Below are 13,547 nucleotides of genomic sequence, written 5' to 3'. Positions count from 1 at the left end.
TCCTGTCCTTCCTCCTCTCTTCCCACACTGCTCTTGTCCGTCCCCCTCTCTTCCTCCTCTCTTCCCACGCTGCTCTTGTCCGTCCCCCTCTCTTCCTCTCTTCCCACGCTGTTCCTGTCCTTCCCCCTCTCTTCCTCCTCTCTTCCCACGCTGCTCCTGTCCTTCCTCCTCTCTTCCCACACTGCTCCTGTCCTTCCCCCTCTCTTCCTCCTCTCTTCCCACACTGCTCCTGTCCTTCCTCCTCTCTTCCCACGCTGCTCCTGTCCTTCCCCCTTTCTTCCTCCTCTCCTCCTGTCCTTCCCCCTCTCTTTCTCCTCTCTTCCCACACTGCTCATGTCCTTCCCCCTCTCTTCCTCCTCTCTTCCCACACTGCTCCTGTCCTTCCCCTCTCTTCCTCCTCTCTTCCCACACTGCTCCTGTCCTTCCCCCTCTCTTCCCACACTGCTCATGTCCTTCCCCCTCTCTTCCCCCTCTCTTCCCACACTGCTCATGTCCTTCCCCCTCTCTTCCTCCTCTGTTCCCACACTGCTCATGTCCTTCCCCCTCTCTTCCCACACTGCTCCTGTCCTTCCCCCTCTCTTTCTCCTCTCTTCCCACGCTGCTCCTGTCCTTCCCCCTCTCTTCCTCCTCTCTTCCCACGCTGCTCCTGTCTTCCCCCTCTCTTCCCACACTGCTCATGTCCTTCCCCCTCTCTTCCACACTGCTCCGGTCCTTCCCCCTCTCTTTCTCCTCTCTTCCCACGCTGCTCCTGTCCTTCCCCCTCTCTTCCTCCTCTCTTCCCACACTGCTCCTGTCCTTCCCACACTGCTCCTGTCCCTCCTCTCTTCCCACACTGCTCCTGTCCTTCCCCCTCTCTTCCTCCTCTCTTCCCACACTGCTCCTGTCCTTCCCCCTCTCTTCCTCCTCTCTTCCCACACTGCTCATGTCCTTCCCCCTCTCTTCCTCCTCTCTTCCCACTCTGCTCCTGTCCTTCCCCCTTTCTTCCTCCTCTCCTCCTGTCCTTCCCCCTCTCTTTCTCCTCTCTTCCCACGCTGCTCCTGTCCTTCCCCCTCTCTTCCTTCTCTCTTCCCACGCTGCTCCTGTCCTTCCCCCTCTTTTCCTCCTCTCTTTCCCACGCTGCTCCTGTCCTTCCCCCTCTCTTCCTCCTCTCCTCCTGTCCTTCCCCCTCTCTTTCTCCTCTCTTCCCACGCTGCTCCTGTCCTTCCCCCTCTCTTCCTCCTCTCTTCCCACGCTGCTCCTGTCTTCCCCCTCTCTTCCCACACTGCTCATGTCCTTCCCCCTCTCTTCCTCCTCTCTTCCCACACTGCTCCTGTCCTTCCCCCTCTCTTTTCTCCTCTCTTCCCACGCTGCTCCTGTCCTTCCCCCTCTCTTCCTCCTCTCTTCCCACGCTGCTCCTGTCTTCCCCCTCTCTTCCCACACTGCTCATGTCCTTCCCCCTCTCTTCCCACACTGCTCCTGTCCTTCCCCCTCTGTTCCTCCTCTCTTCCCACACTGCTCCTGTCCTTCCCCCTCTCTTCCTCCTCTCTTCCCACACTGCTCGTGTCCTTCCCCATCTCTTCCTCCTCTCTTCCCACACTGCTCATGTCCTTCCCCCTCTCTTCCCACACTGCTCCTGTCCTTCCACCTCTCTTCCCACACTGCTCCTGTCCTTCCCCCTCTCTTCCTCCTCTCTTCCCACACTGCTCCTGTCCTTCCCTCTCTCTTCCCCCTCTCTTCCCACACTGCTCATGTCCTTCCCCCTCTCTTCCTCCTCTCTTCCCACACTGCTCATGTCCTTCCCCCTCTCTTCCCACACTGCTCCTGTCCTTCCCCCTCTCTTTCTCCTCTCTTCCCACGCTGCTCCTGTCCTTCCCCCTCTCTTCCTCCTCTCTTCCCACACTGCTCCTGTCCTTCCCCCTCTCTTCCCACACTGCTCATGTCCTTCCCCCTCTCTTCCTCCTCTCCTCCTGTCCTTCCCCCTCTCTTCCTCCTCTCTTCCCACGCTGCTCCTGTCCTTCCCCCTCTCTTCCTTCTCTCTTCCCACGCTGCTCCTGTCCTTCCCCCTCTCTTCCTCCTCTCTTCCCACGCTGCTCCTGTCCTTCCCCCTCTCTTCCTCCTCTCCTCCTGTCCTTCGCCCTCTCTTTCTCCTCTCTTCCCACGCTGCTCCTGTCCTTCCCCCTCTCTTCCTCCTCTCTTCCCACACTGCTCCTGTCCTTCCCCCTCTCTTCCCACACTGCTCATGTCCTTCCCCCTCTCTTCCTCCTCTCCTCCTGTCCTTCCCCCTCTCTTCCTCCTCTCTTCCCACACTGCTCCTGTTCTTCCCCCTCTGTTCCTCCTCTCTTCCCACACTGCTCCTGTCCTTCCCCCTCTGTTGCTCCTCTCTTCCCCCTCTCTTCCCCCTCTGTTCCTCCTCTCTTCCCACACTGCTCCTGTTCTTCCCCCTCTGTTCCTCCTCTCTTCCCACACTGCTCCTGTTCTTCCCCCTCTGTTCCTCCTCTCTTCCCACACTGCTCCTGTTCTTCCCCCTCTGTTCCTCCTCTCTTCCCCCTCTCTTCCCACACTGCTCCTGTCCTTCCCCCTCTCTTCCTCCTCTCTTTCTCCTCTCTTCCCACACTGCTCCTGTCCTTCCCCCTCTCTTCCTCCTCTCCTGTCCTTCTCCTCTCTTCCCACACTGCTCCTGTTCTTCCCCCTCTGTTCCTCCTCTCTTCCCCCTCTCTTCCCACACTGCTCCTGTCCTTCCCCCTCTCTTCCTCCGCTCTTCCCACACTGCTCCTGTCCTTCCCCCTCTCTTCCTCCTCTCTTCCCACACTGCTCCTGTCCTTCCCCCTCTCTTCCTCCTCTCTTCCCACACTGCTCCTGTCCTTCCCCCTCTCTTCCTCCGCTCTTCCCACACTGCTCCTGTCCTTCCCCCTCTTTCCTCCTCTCTTCCCACACTGCTCCTGTCCTTCCCCCTCTCTTCCTCCTCTCTTCTCACACTGCTCCTGTCCTTCCCCCTCTCTTCCCACACTGCTCATGTCCTTCCCCCTCTTTCCTCCTCTCCTCCTGTCCTTCCCCCTCTCTTCCTCCTCTCTTCCCACACTGCTCCTGTCCTTCCCCCTCTTTTCCTCCTCTCTTCCCACACTGCTCCTGTCCTTCCCCCTCTCTTCCTCCTCTCTTCCCACACTGCTCCTGTCCTTCCTCCTCTCTTCCCACGTTGCTCCTGTCCTTTCCCCTCTCTTCCCACACTGCTCATGTCCTTCCCCCTCTCTTCCCACACTGCTCCTGTCCTTCCCCCTCTCTTCCTCCTCTCTTCCCACACTGCTCCTGTCCTTCCCCCTCTCTTCCTCCTCTCTTCCCACACTGCTCATGTCCTTCCCCATCTCTTCCTCCTCTCTTCCCACACTGCTCATGTCCTTCCCCCTCTCTTCCCACACTGCTCCTGTCCTTCCACCTCTCTTCCCACACTGCTCCTGTCCTTCCCCCTCTCTTCCTCCTCTCTTCCCACACTGCTCCTGTCCTTCCCCCTCTCTTCCTCCTCTCTTCCCTTCTTCCCACACTGCTCATGTCCTTCCCCCTCTCTCCTCCTCCTCTTCCCACACTGCTCATGTCCTTCCCCCTCTCTTCCCACACTGCTCCTGTCCTTCCCCCTCTCTTTCTCCTCTCTTCCCACGCTGCTCCTGTCCTTCCCCCTCCTTCCTCCTCTTCCCACACTGCTCCTGTCCTTCCCCCTCTCTTCCCACACTGCTCATGTCCTTCCCCCTCTCTTCCTCCTCCCACACTGCCTCCTGTCCTTCCCCACTCTCTTTTCTCCTCCTCTTTCCCACGCTGCTCCTGTCCTTCCCCCTCTTCTCCTCTTCCTTCCTCTCTTCCCACGCTGCTCCTGTCCTTCCCCCTCTCTTCCTCCTCTCTTCCCACGCTGCTCCTGTCCTTCCCCCTCTCTTCCTCCTCTCCTCCTGTCCTTCTTCCCTCTCTTCTCTCCTCTCTTCCCACGCTGCTCCTGTCCTTCCCCCTCTCTTCCTCCCCCTCTCTTCCCACACTGCTCCTGTCCTTCCCCCTCTCTTCCCCCACTGCTCATGTCCTTCCCCCTCTCTTCCTCCTCTCCTCCTGTCCTTCCCCCTCTCTTCCTCCTCTCTTCCCACACTGCTCCTGTCCTTCCCCCTCTCTTCCCCCTCTCTTCCCACACTGTTCCTCCTCTCTTCCCACACTGCTCCTGTTCTTCCCCCTCTGTATCTCCTCTCTTCCCACACTGCTCCTGTTCTTCCCCCTCTGTTCCTCCTCTCTTCCCACACTGCTCCTGTTCTTCCCCCTCTGTTCCTCCTCTCTTCCCCCTCTCTTCCCACACTGCTCCTGTCCTTCCCCCTCTCTTTCTCCTCTCTTCCCACACTGCTCCTGTCCTTCCCCCTCTCTTCTCCTCTCTTCCCACACTGCTCCTGTTCTTCCCCCTCTGTTCCTCCTCTCTTTCTCCTCTCTTCCCACACTGCTCCTGTCCTTCCCCCTCTCTTCCCCTTCTCTTCCCACACTGCTCCTGTCCTTCCCCTCTCTTCCCACACTGCTCCTGTCCTTCCTCCTCTCTTCCCCCTCTCTTCACACACTGCTCCTGTCCTTCCCCCTCTCTTCCTCCGCTCTTCCCACACTGCTCCTGTCCTTCCCCCTCTCTTCCCTCTTCCCACACTGCTCCTGTCCTTCCCCCTCTCTTCCTCCTCTCTTCCCACACTGCTCCTGTCCTTCCCCCTCTCTTCCTCCGCTCTTCCCACACTGCTCCTGTCCTTCCCCCTCTCTTCCTCCTCTCTTCCCACACTGCTCCTGTCCTTCCCCCTCTCTTCCTCCTCTCTTCTCACACTGCTCCTGTCCTTCCCCCTCTCTTCCTCCTCTCTTCCCACGCTGCTCCTGTCTTCCCCTCTCTCTTCCCACACTGCTCATGTCCTTCCCCCTCTCTTCCCACACTGCTCCTGTCCTTCCCCCTCTCTTCCTCCTCTCTTCCCACGCTGCTCCTGTCCTTCCCCCTCTCTTCCTCCTCTATTCCCACACTGCTCCTGTCCTTCCCCCTCTCTTCCTCCTCTCTTCCCACACTGCTCCTGTCCTTCCCCCTCTCTTCCTCCTCTCTTCCCACACTGCTCCTGTCCTTCCCCCTCTCTTCCTCCTCTCTTCCCACACTGCTCCTGTCCTTCCCCCTCTCTTCCTCCGCTCTTCCCACACTGCTCCTGTCCTTCCCCCTCTCTTCCTCCTCTCTTCCCACACTGCTCCTGTCCTTCCCCTTCTCTTCCTCCTCTCTTCTCACACTGCTCCTGTCCTTCCCCCTCTCTTCCTCCTCTCTTCCCACACTGCTCCTGTTCTTCCTCCGCTCTTCCCACGCTGCTCCTGTCCTTCCTCCTCTCTTCCTCCTCTCTTCCCACACTGCTCCTGTCCTTCCCCCTCTCTTCCTCCTCTCTTCCCACACTGCTCCTGTCCTTCCCCCCTCTCTTCCTCCTCTCCTCCTGTCCTTCCCCTCTCTTCCTCCTCTTCCTCCTGTCCTTCCCCCCCTCTCTTCTCCTCTCTTCCCACGCTGCTCCTGTCCTTCCCCCTCTCTTCCTCCTCTATTCCCACGCTGCTCCTGTCCTTCCTCCTCTCTTCTCACACTGCTCCTGTCCTTCCCCCTCTCTTCCTCCTCTCTTCCCACACTGCTCCTGTCCTTCCCCCTCTCTTCCTCCTCTCCTCCTGTCCTTCCCCTCTCTTCCTCCTCTCCTCCCACCTGTCCTTCCCCCTCTCTTCCTCCTCTCTTCCCACGCTGCTCCTGTCCTTCCTCCTCTCTTCCCACAATTATCCTGTCCTTCCCCCTCTCTTCCTCCTCTCTTCCCATGCTACTCCTGTCCTTCCCCCTCTCTTCCCACACTGCACCTGTCCTTCCCCCTCTCTTCCCACACTGCACCTGTCCTTCCCCCTCTCTTCCCACACTGCTCCTGTCCTTCCTCCTCTCTTCCCACGATGCTCCTGTCCTTCCCCCTCTCTTCCTCCTCTTCTCTCCTCTGAACCAGTGTGAGCCCACAATGCCACAAAGCATTAGGCCCAAACACCATCACACACCCCCTCACAGACACACACATGCACACACACACAAAGTCCAGCTGAGCAGGTCTCCCACCATGTGCCAGAAGAGGTGACAGAAGCGTTCACGTTACACATGGGACTGATTGACTACAGCAGGCAGACCCAGACACACATAATGTCATGCTGACCAGCAGCTGAACGATACACACACTCACTCCTATCTACACTTACTCATTAAAACACACCCACACACACACAAACGCACACACACACACACACACACTTCATTATAGACATCCACACCCAGACACTAACAGGCACTAACACACAAAGAAAAACAAACAGTCTCTCTAACACACTTACACACCCACTTAGCTAGACTGCTGTTGGTTGGTGTGTCGGTGCCTCTTGGGTGGCAGTGGTGCTGTAGGTTTTAATAAAGGCATTGTCTTTGGAAGCTGTCTGAAGGGACTCTGCGAATGTGGGAGGAGAGAGGGCTATTGCTCTGGGACACGGGGGCCGCAGGTTCAGTGTCATTGTGGCCCCTCAGTGGAAAGGTACTTATTGTTTGATAGTTTCAATATAAGAGAGTACATGGTGTGTTTGTGTGTTAAAACAGAGGTGAAAAGCTGACATAGCCCACTGCTCCATCTGATGGTTTCCAGGAGCCATAACAAGTCAGTGTTTGTTCTCTCTGACTACTGAAGGGGATAGGGGAGGAAACAAAGACACACACACACACACACACACACAGACACACACACACACACACACACACACACACACACACACACACACACACACACACACACACACACACACACACACACACACACACACACACACACACACACACACACACACACACACACACACACACACACACACACACACACACTGGTCAAAAGGACTGGAGCACTCCCTCAGATCCACTTTGTGATTGGCTGCAGTCATCAGAAACCGTTCCTGTGTAATAGTAAGGTGTGTGATTTAAAAGGTTACTCTGTAGTTAATGAGCGATCCCTCTACGACACTAAGGTGTCCAACAACCCTCCTGACAGACTGTTCTTTACCCATACAGCTCTCAGTCTGTACTGGTTCGCTCTCTGTCTGTTCTTGTCTCCACCAGGCACCTGGGCTGCACCTTTCAAAAAGACTCCTCAGGCATCCATTTGTGTCATTTGTGATGGACATAAATGTCTGGTCCTTATTACATGAAGCATAGCATGAGGTTGACTGACTATTCACTATCCACCAGATCACTTTCTACAGCTATGGTGTCAGTTTGTCCTGTCCTGTCCTATCCTGTCCTATCCTGTCCTGTCCTGCTCTCATTTTCCTCTCAGCAGCACGCCAGCCTCAACACTTCAAGCCGCTCTTTAAAAAGGTTCACAGAAATAATGAATCTGGCCATCTGCGTTGGATGCAGGGTGTAGAAATCCTAATTGTCCCTTTAGTCTGTTCCCTCCCTTCAGAGAGAGAGGAGATGTATATGGTAAGAGCGATGTTAAATCACACCGCAGGCCAGGCGTTCATTAAAGCCATTATACCAGCCTCTCCCTCTAATGGAAATGGAAGCCAGCGCAGGCAGCTCGCTCTAGCGTTGGGGTGTAAATGAAAGTTGGGAAAGATTCCCCTGGCTCTGACAGGTGCAGTCTGAATTAGCTGTAGGGCTGTTCTAGCAGTCAGTGGGAGAGCGCTGCTATTGATTTGAAGCGCTGTTGCACTTCCTATCTGAAAGGGAATGTGTATTACTAAGACTCGGCACATCAATCACTCTGCCCCTCGACTTCTCTCCCCTGGCTGCTGCCAGGCCTCTTCTGACTCAGGAAGGATAAACAAACAGATCGGACCTAAAACAAACCAACTCAAACACGGGATGGAATGAATATTCAGTAGGCGGCTCGGCCCATGTAACAAATAGCTAATAGATCAAATGTCCACGCGTAATACCACTCACTACACTCACTCCTTATTTGCCTATTCATTATTTATCCCCACACTGTTAGCAGTGTGTTGGCAGTGTGTCATGTCATCTCCATGCTTTTCCTGGGTTTTGTGTCACCTTGGTTAAACAGCTTGCGTCTGCTCCTTGAGCTCTCTACTCGCCCCGTTCCCCCTCTCCCCTCTCCTTTTAGCATGTTTATGACCTGGCTACACACACACACACACACTCCGAGGTGTGCCTGTGATGACAAATGGCCCTCCGTCCAGGTCCCAAGCACTGCTCTCCCTTGTGCGAACCCTGACCTGTGACCTCTCGGCAAAGTGCTGTAGGAGAAAGATTACAGCCCATCAATCAGATTCCCATCAATCACCCTGCTACCCTGTCTGTCACAACACCTTACTCTCTCTGTCTGACAGACTGCTCCAAGAACACAAACACCACCAGCCTCCCCCTTTCCAGCCCCACCCTCTCCACTCCACCAGCCCCACCCTCTCCACTCCACCAGCCTCCCCCTTTCCAGCCCCACCCTCTCCACTACACCAGTCTCCCCCTTTCCAGCCTCACCCTCTCCACTCCACCAGCCTCCCCCTTTCCAGCCCCACCCTCTCAACTCCACCAGCCTCCCCCTTTCCAGCCCCACCCTCTCCACTCCACCAGCCTCCCCCTTTCCAGCCCCACCCTCTCAACTCCACCAGCCTCCCCCTTTCCAGCCCCACCCTCTCAACTCCACCAGCCTCCCCCTTTCCAGCCCCACCCTCTCCACTCCACCAGCCTCCCCTTTCCAGCCTCACCCTCTCCACTCCACCAGCCTCCCCCTTTCCAGCCCCACCCTCTCCACTCCACCAGCCTCCCCCTTTCCAGCCCCACCCTCTCCACTCCACCAGCCTCCCCCTTTCCAGCCCCACCCTCTCCACTCCTGGCCAGCTCACCTCGTCCAGCCCCCGTACATAAACGCCATAACAGCCCTAATAAAGCAGCTCCTCCCATCCATGTCAAGTTCAGCTCTGCTCCTCTCCATTCCTCTGTAGGCTCTGTAGCTCTGTCTGGCCCCCAGCCTTTATCTCATCCCTCAGTGCCACATCTACTAAGACATCAGCACCCACACGGGGCTCCTCTAGGACCCAGCAGGCTGGTTGACAGTGAGTCACAGAGACTCCACCGCCCTCACCATTATATTCCAACTGGATGCTGATTGGACAGTGTGTGACTCAAGCCTGGAGCTTTCCCTGTTACTGTCTATCGGTCCCTTCATTCTCCAGAGTACCGCTCCTGTACTTATGTTAATACCACTGAGTGTTCATTTTCCCTGGGTTTCTCATTTCAGTTACGGTTAGTACAACTAGATAACAGAGCCTGCTGTTTTACATGTTCCTGGGGACAGCAGTTAATAACATTGGGCCTAATGTCAAATATTCCACTGGTGTCTGAAGACAAGGAGGCCTGGTGTGTTGAGTTAATTGTTGTGGGTTGATGATAAGAAGGTGTAGAGTAGAGGCCAGGGTGCTCTTTGGGCCCTCTTCTACAATTACACAGGAAAACTAATTGGCACTTTCTTTATGTGGAGCCATTATCAATGTCCCTGGCAGGCAGAGGAGAAGAGAGGAATGATCTGTGTGTCAGAGGGCCAACAGTACAGTTACACATGGATGAGGACTGTTAATAACACCAGGGATGGCTCGCTGCGTGAGTGAGGATTCCTCATCAGAATGTGTTAGATCAGTGTGTATGTGGGTCTGTGTGTGTTCTGTGTTCGCTGCATACAGACAGAAGAGCATGGGGAGGATGGGGAGGTAGACGGAGAAAGGCTAGAGAAGGCCAAGTTAAACCCAGAACTGCCTGAGCGGGAGATTAGTAAAAGCTAGTCAAATGAGTTACCGGCGTCAAATATTTATTTAAAAAAATGTTATGTCCGGAACCGTGCTGCAGCCAATCAGCATCCAGGAAGGGAACACGCGTTGTAGAAATATAAAAAATTTAAAAAATTAGAGTAAATAATGTTGCCGTGGAAATAACATCAACACTGTTGACATTTAATTCCATGTGTCAGACGCGAGCGAACACGTTGATAGGACACGGCTTGTAGACGTGTTGTTGGCATATCATGTTACTTATCATGGACAGCATCACGGGGCCGCCATCATTTTCCTTTTCCAACAGTGACCTCTTATTGACATTCATATCCACATTCCCCTCTGTCTCTCCTGGCCCGCGCAGAAGGAGCTCTCAATGCAAACCCAGTTATTTCTATTGGAGAGTGTGAATGTGCAGACAGATACCAACACATTAGCATCACAGTCACAGCGGAGACCAGAGGAGTGCATGTTGTGTTAATTGGGCCGCTAAAAGGCAATTATTAGTCAACATTAATATTCCATCGTCTGGCTCAAATAGCTTTTGAAAGGTGCAAAGTTTTCCAAACTGCCATCAGGCAGATTGTAATATTAAACAGGCATCTGACTCTTGACATGAAGGGAGTGGTTTTCTGAGTGGTGCAGGAGGGATTCCTGGTACTCAGCACGAGACAGATCATTTTTCTATTTTTTATCAGTCTGTGTAGTGACGCCTAAAAACTAAAAGGCACAGTGTGGCTTTTCCTGTGAAGAAAATTGTACTTTCTTGGGAGACTGCCTCACTTACCTTGTTTTAGGGGACGTCGTTAGCCATTCCTCATGCTTTTCAAATGTTATCAAGTAAGCTGCAATCTCCTGTGAGAGAGGAGAACGGGAGAGAGGAGAACGGGAGAGAGGAGAGTGAGGGAGGAGAGGGAGGGAGGAGAGGGAGGGAGGAGAGGGGAGAGGGGAGAACGGGAGAGAGGAGAGGGAGGGAGGAGAGGGAGGGAAGAGAGGGAAAGAAAGGAAGGCTTAGATGTGTCATCTGTAATCACCAGGAGCTTCTGTTGCTAATACATTGTTGAGACCACGGTTCATTGACATTCAGACAGGAGAACACACAGCACAAACACAAAAGGGGCACAGAGAGGAGATAGGCCTGACGCTCCGGTAGGATCAGCCAGGTAAATGAAGATTGGGTAAAGTAGCACAAAGTAGACAGACAGAAACAAGAGATGCAGCACATAACAGCTGAGTTCAGACCATCTTTGTTAAGAAGACTTTGATCAGCCTCTCCTCAGAACAGAAGACTTCAAGGTGCTTCTCCCACAGATTGACGTCTCCAGTGTTCCACATTCAGACAGAGGCTTTTAACATTTTTGGTGCCACCCCCCCCCACACACACACACACACACACACTCACACAGTGCAGGATGGCATGTACTGGAACAAGGCTAGCTCATATGTGGATGGTATAGGGTCTTTTACAGCCCTATACATCTAGTGCGAAGGAGATTCCTTAGATAGACAGCGGCGTAGAGGAATATAATAGAGCTGCACTGTCATGTTTTCAGTGATCACAGCGGCTCCTGCATCAGTCAGAGAATGAAGGCAGAGCGGCCCAGACTCCCTACGCATTTCTACACCAAACTAATGGGCAGAAATAAAAGCACTTTGGATGCTGCCAGACAACCTCATGATTACCAGTGACAGCCAGCAATTCATCCCTCAGCCAGAGCATTTATCAGCTGCTCAGACAGACAGACCGACAGAGAGACAGATAAGGAGGCATGGAGCAGAGACCTGGTGCCATCTCATAGTATAATATCATATTTTAATCTCCAGGGATGTGTGTGTGTGTCTCCGCATGTTGTGAGTGTGTTCAAATAGGAGTACGAACAAACTTTTGCGTATATGGGCTATGTTTACACAATATGTCCCTTCGTGTTTGAGGTTACTTCTCCTGTCCACACGGGGCAATCATGTCACAATAATAAGAGGAGCAACAACGGAAATAGCAGCAAAAAGAGATACGATTGGCAGAATAAATCCCCATTCACATACAGAATAAACCCCCAGTCTCAGAGAGCCAAGTGTGTTAAACATCTAGGATCTGAGAGGCAGCATCCCCCTGGTTCTGTGTCATAATGAGTGTGTCCTGGCTGGCATCTACCAGAGCCTGGCTGAGTCTTCCCAAGGGGTTGCTGGGGGAACCAAGGTAAGGAGCGAGCCTGGGTGAGGAGGGAGCCAGGGTGAGGAGGGCGCCAGGGTGAGGAGGGTTCCAGGGTGAGGAGGGCGCCAGGGTGGGGAGGGAGCCAGGGTGAGAAGAGATCCCAGGCTGGCAGGGGTCCGCTGGGGAGGGGGTAGCATGACTGGCACCCTGGCCTCCAGGTGCAGGCTGGGAGATAATACAGCGTTGATGAACTTCCTGTCCCCCTGCCATAATGACTGGAGGGGAGGCAGGCACGGCATGACAAGATGGAGGCAGCATTAAGTGGAGATGGGGATGAGATAGGGAGGAGGGTGTAGTGGGGGGGGGGGGGGTAAAGCTGTCGAGAAAAGCTAAAGGGCTGAAGCTGTTCTTTCTTCATTTCAGTGTGTAGCTAGGGGTTTGATTTGGAAGAAGGCACAATAAAATGAAGAGAACGTACAGCTTTTTAAGTGAAAGAGGCACATATGTACATTCTGGCCCCTGAGACTAGAAGCATATGGATAACAAGGAGAACCGAGAGAACGGTACATTTACTGTGCCAACCAAGACTACACTGTTGTGGCCAACTACATGGAATATTCACATATGGTAACTAGCACCTGTCTCCTCATCAGTATGAGGAGGGCCTACAGTATGAGGAGGGCCTACAGTATGAGGAGGGCCTACAGTATGAGGAGGGCCTACAGTATGAGGAGGGCCTACAGTATGAGGAGGGCCTACAGTATGAGAGAGACTACAGAACATAAGAGCTGGATAAAAATAGACTGGACAGGTTTCTTTGCACTACCACTCCAACGGAAAAGTTACTTTCCTGCATGTATTTATGAAATAAATGACTACTACATTAATGTCCCCCCTCCCTCCTAAAAGAGGCAGATGCTGTTGGGAGGAATAAATGGCGGGTGTAACCTCCTCGGTGACTTCAGTGCCTATTAGTGCCTCAGTCCTCTCCATCACTCGTCTTAAAAGTCAGCCGACCAGGCTGGGCAGCAGGAGATGAAATAGTGGGCCCAGTCAGTCCGGTAAATAAAAGAGGAGTGGATGGAGGCTCTCTCTCTCTCTCTCTCTCTCTCTCTCTCTCTCTCTCTCTCTCTCTCTCTCTCTCTCTCTCTCTCTCTCTCTCTCGCTCCGTCTCTCATCCACCTCTCTCTGAACAGATGCCAGGGATTACTCCAAGCCCCCGATCAACCATAAAGGTGCAATAATCTTACAGCGAGAAAACAAACAAAAACAGACGTGTGGCCGTTAAACAGCTGCAAAGAGACAAAGCTTGTTTGGGCGGCGTAATGAGAGGCTAGTGCTGCTTTCAGGTTGACTGCACACGCTTCGTGGGCAGAACAGAACAGAGTGAGGCGGAGTGGAGGGCAAGGCAAGCTGATGGTGCATCAAAGTCAAGCCAGCAGCTGTCAACGAGCTCTGGACTCTATCGGCTGACCTTACTGCCTCTGGCCTGCACTCCATCACAATGGGGAAATATCCACACACTAGCCTTTCAGTATACTATGTACATTATGTCTCTACCTCTCTCAATCACAGCCAGGTCAAACCTAGTACACTATGTCTCAGCCACTCTGAC

At 53.8% G+C, this 13,547-nt stretch overlaps 1 protein-coding gene across 7 annotated transcripts in view; it reads right to left on the bottom strand.

Annotated features, from left to right (window-relative positions):
• Positions 1 to 13,547, bottom strand: part of camta1a (calmodulin binding transcription activator 1a) — a 522,529-nt gene that overhangs the window by 314,991 nt on the left and 193,991 nt on the right. For all 7 annotated transcript variants that reach the window (XM_046365688.1, XM_046365689.1, XM_046365690.1 and 4 more), the window contains one exon: positions 10,568 to 10,635. In XM_046365688.1, coding sequence (XP_046221644.1) covers positions 10,568 to 10,635 — 68 coding nt within the window. The remainder of the gene's footprint in view (positions 1 to 10,567; positions 10,636 to 13,547) is intronic.

This window comes from Oncorhynchus gorbuscha, linkage group LG10, assembly GCF_021184085.1.
Source record: "Oncorhynchus gorbuscha isolate QuinsamMale2020 ecotype Even-year linkage group LG10, OgorEven_v1.0, whole genome shotgun sequence".
NCBI classification, from domain to species: domain Eukaryota; kingdom Metazoa; phylum Chordata; class Actinopteri; order Salmoniformes; family Salmonidae; genus Oncorhynchus; species Oncorhynchus gorbuscha.
The sequence above is the reverse complement of the archived record's forward strand: the minus strand, read 5'-3'. Positions and strand labels throughout refer to the sequence as shown.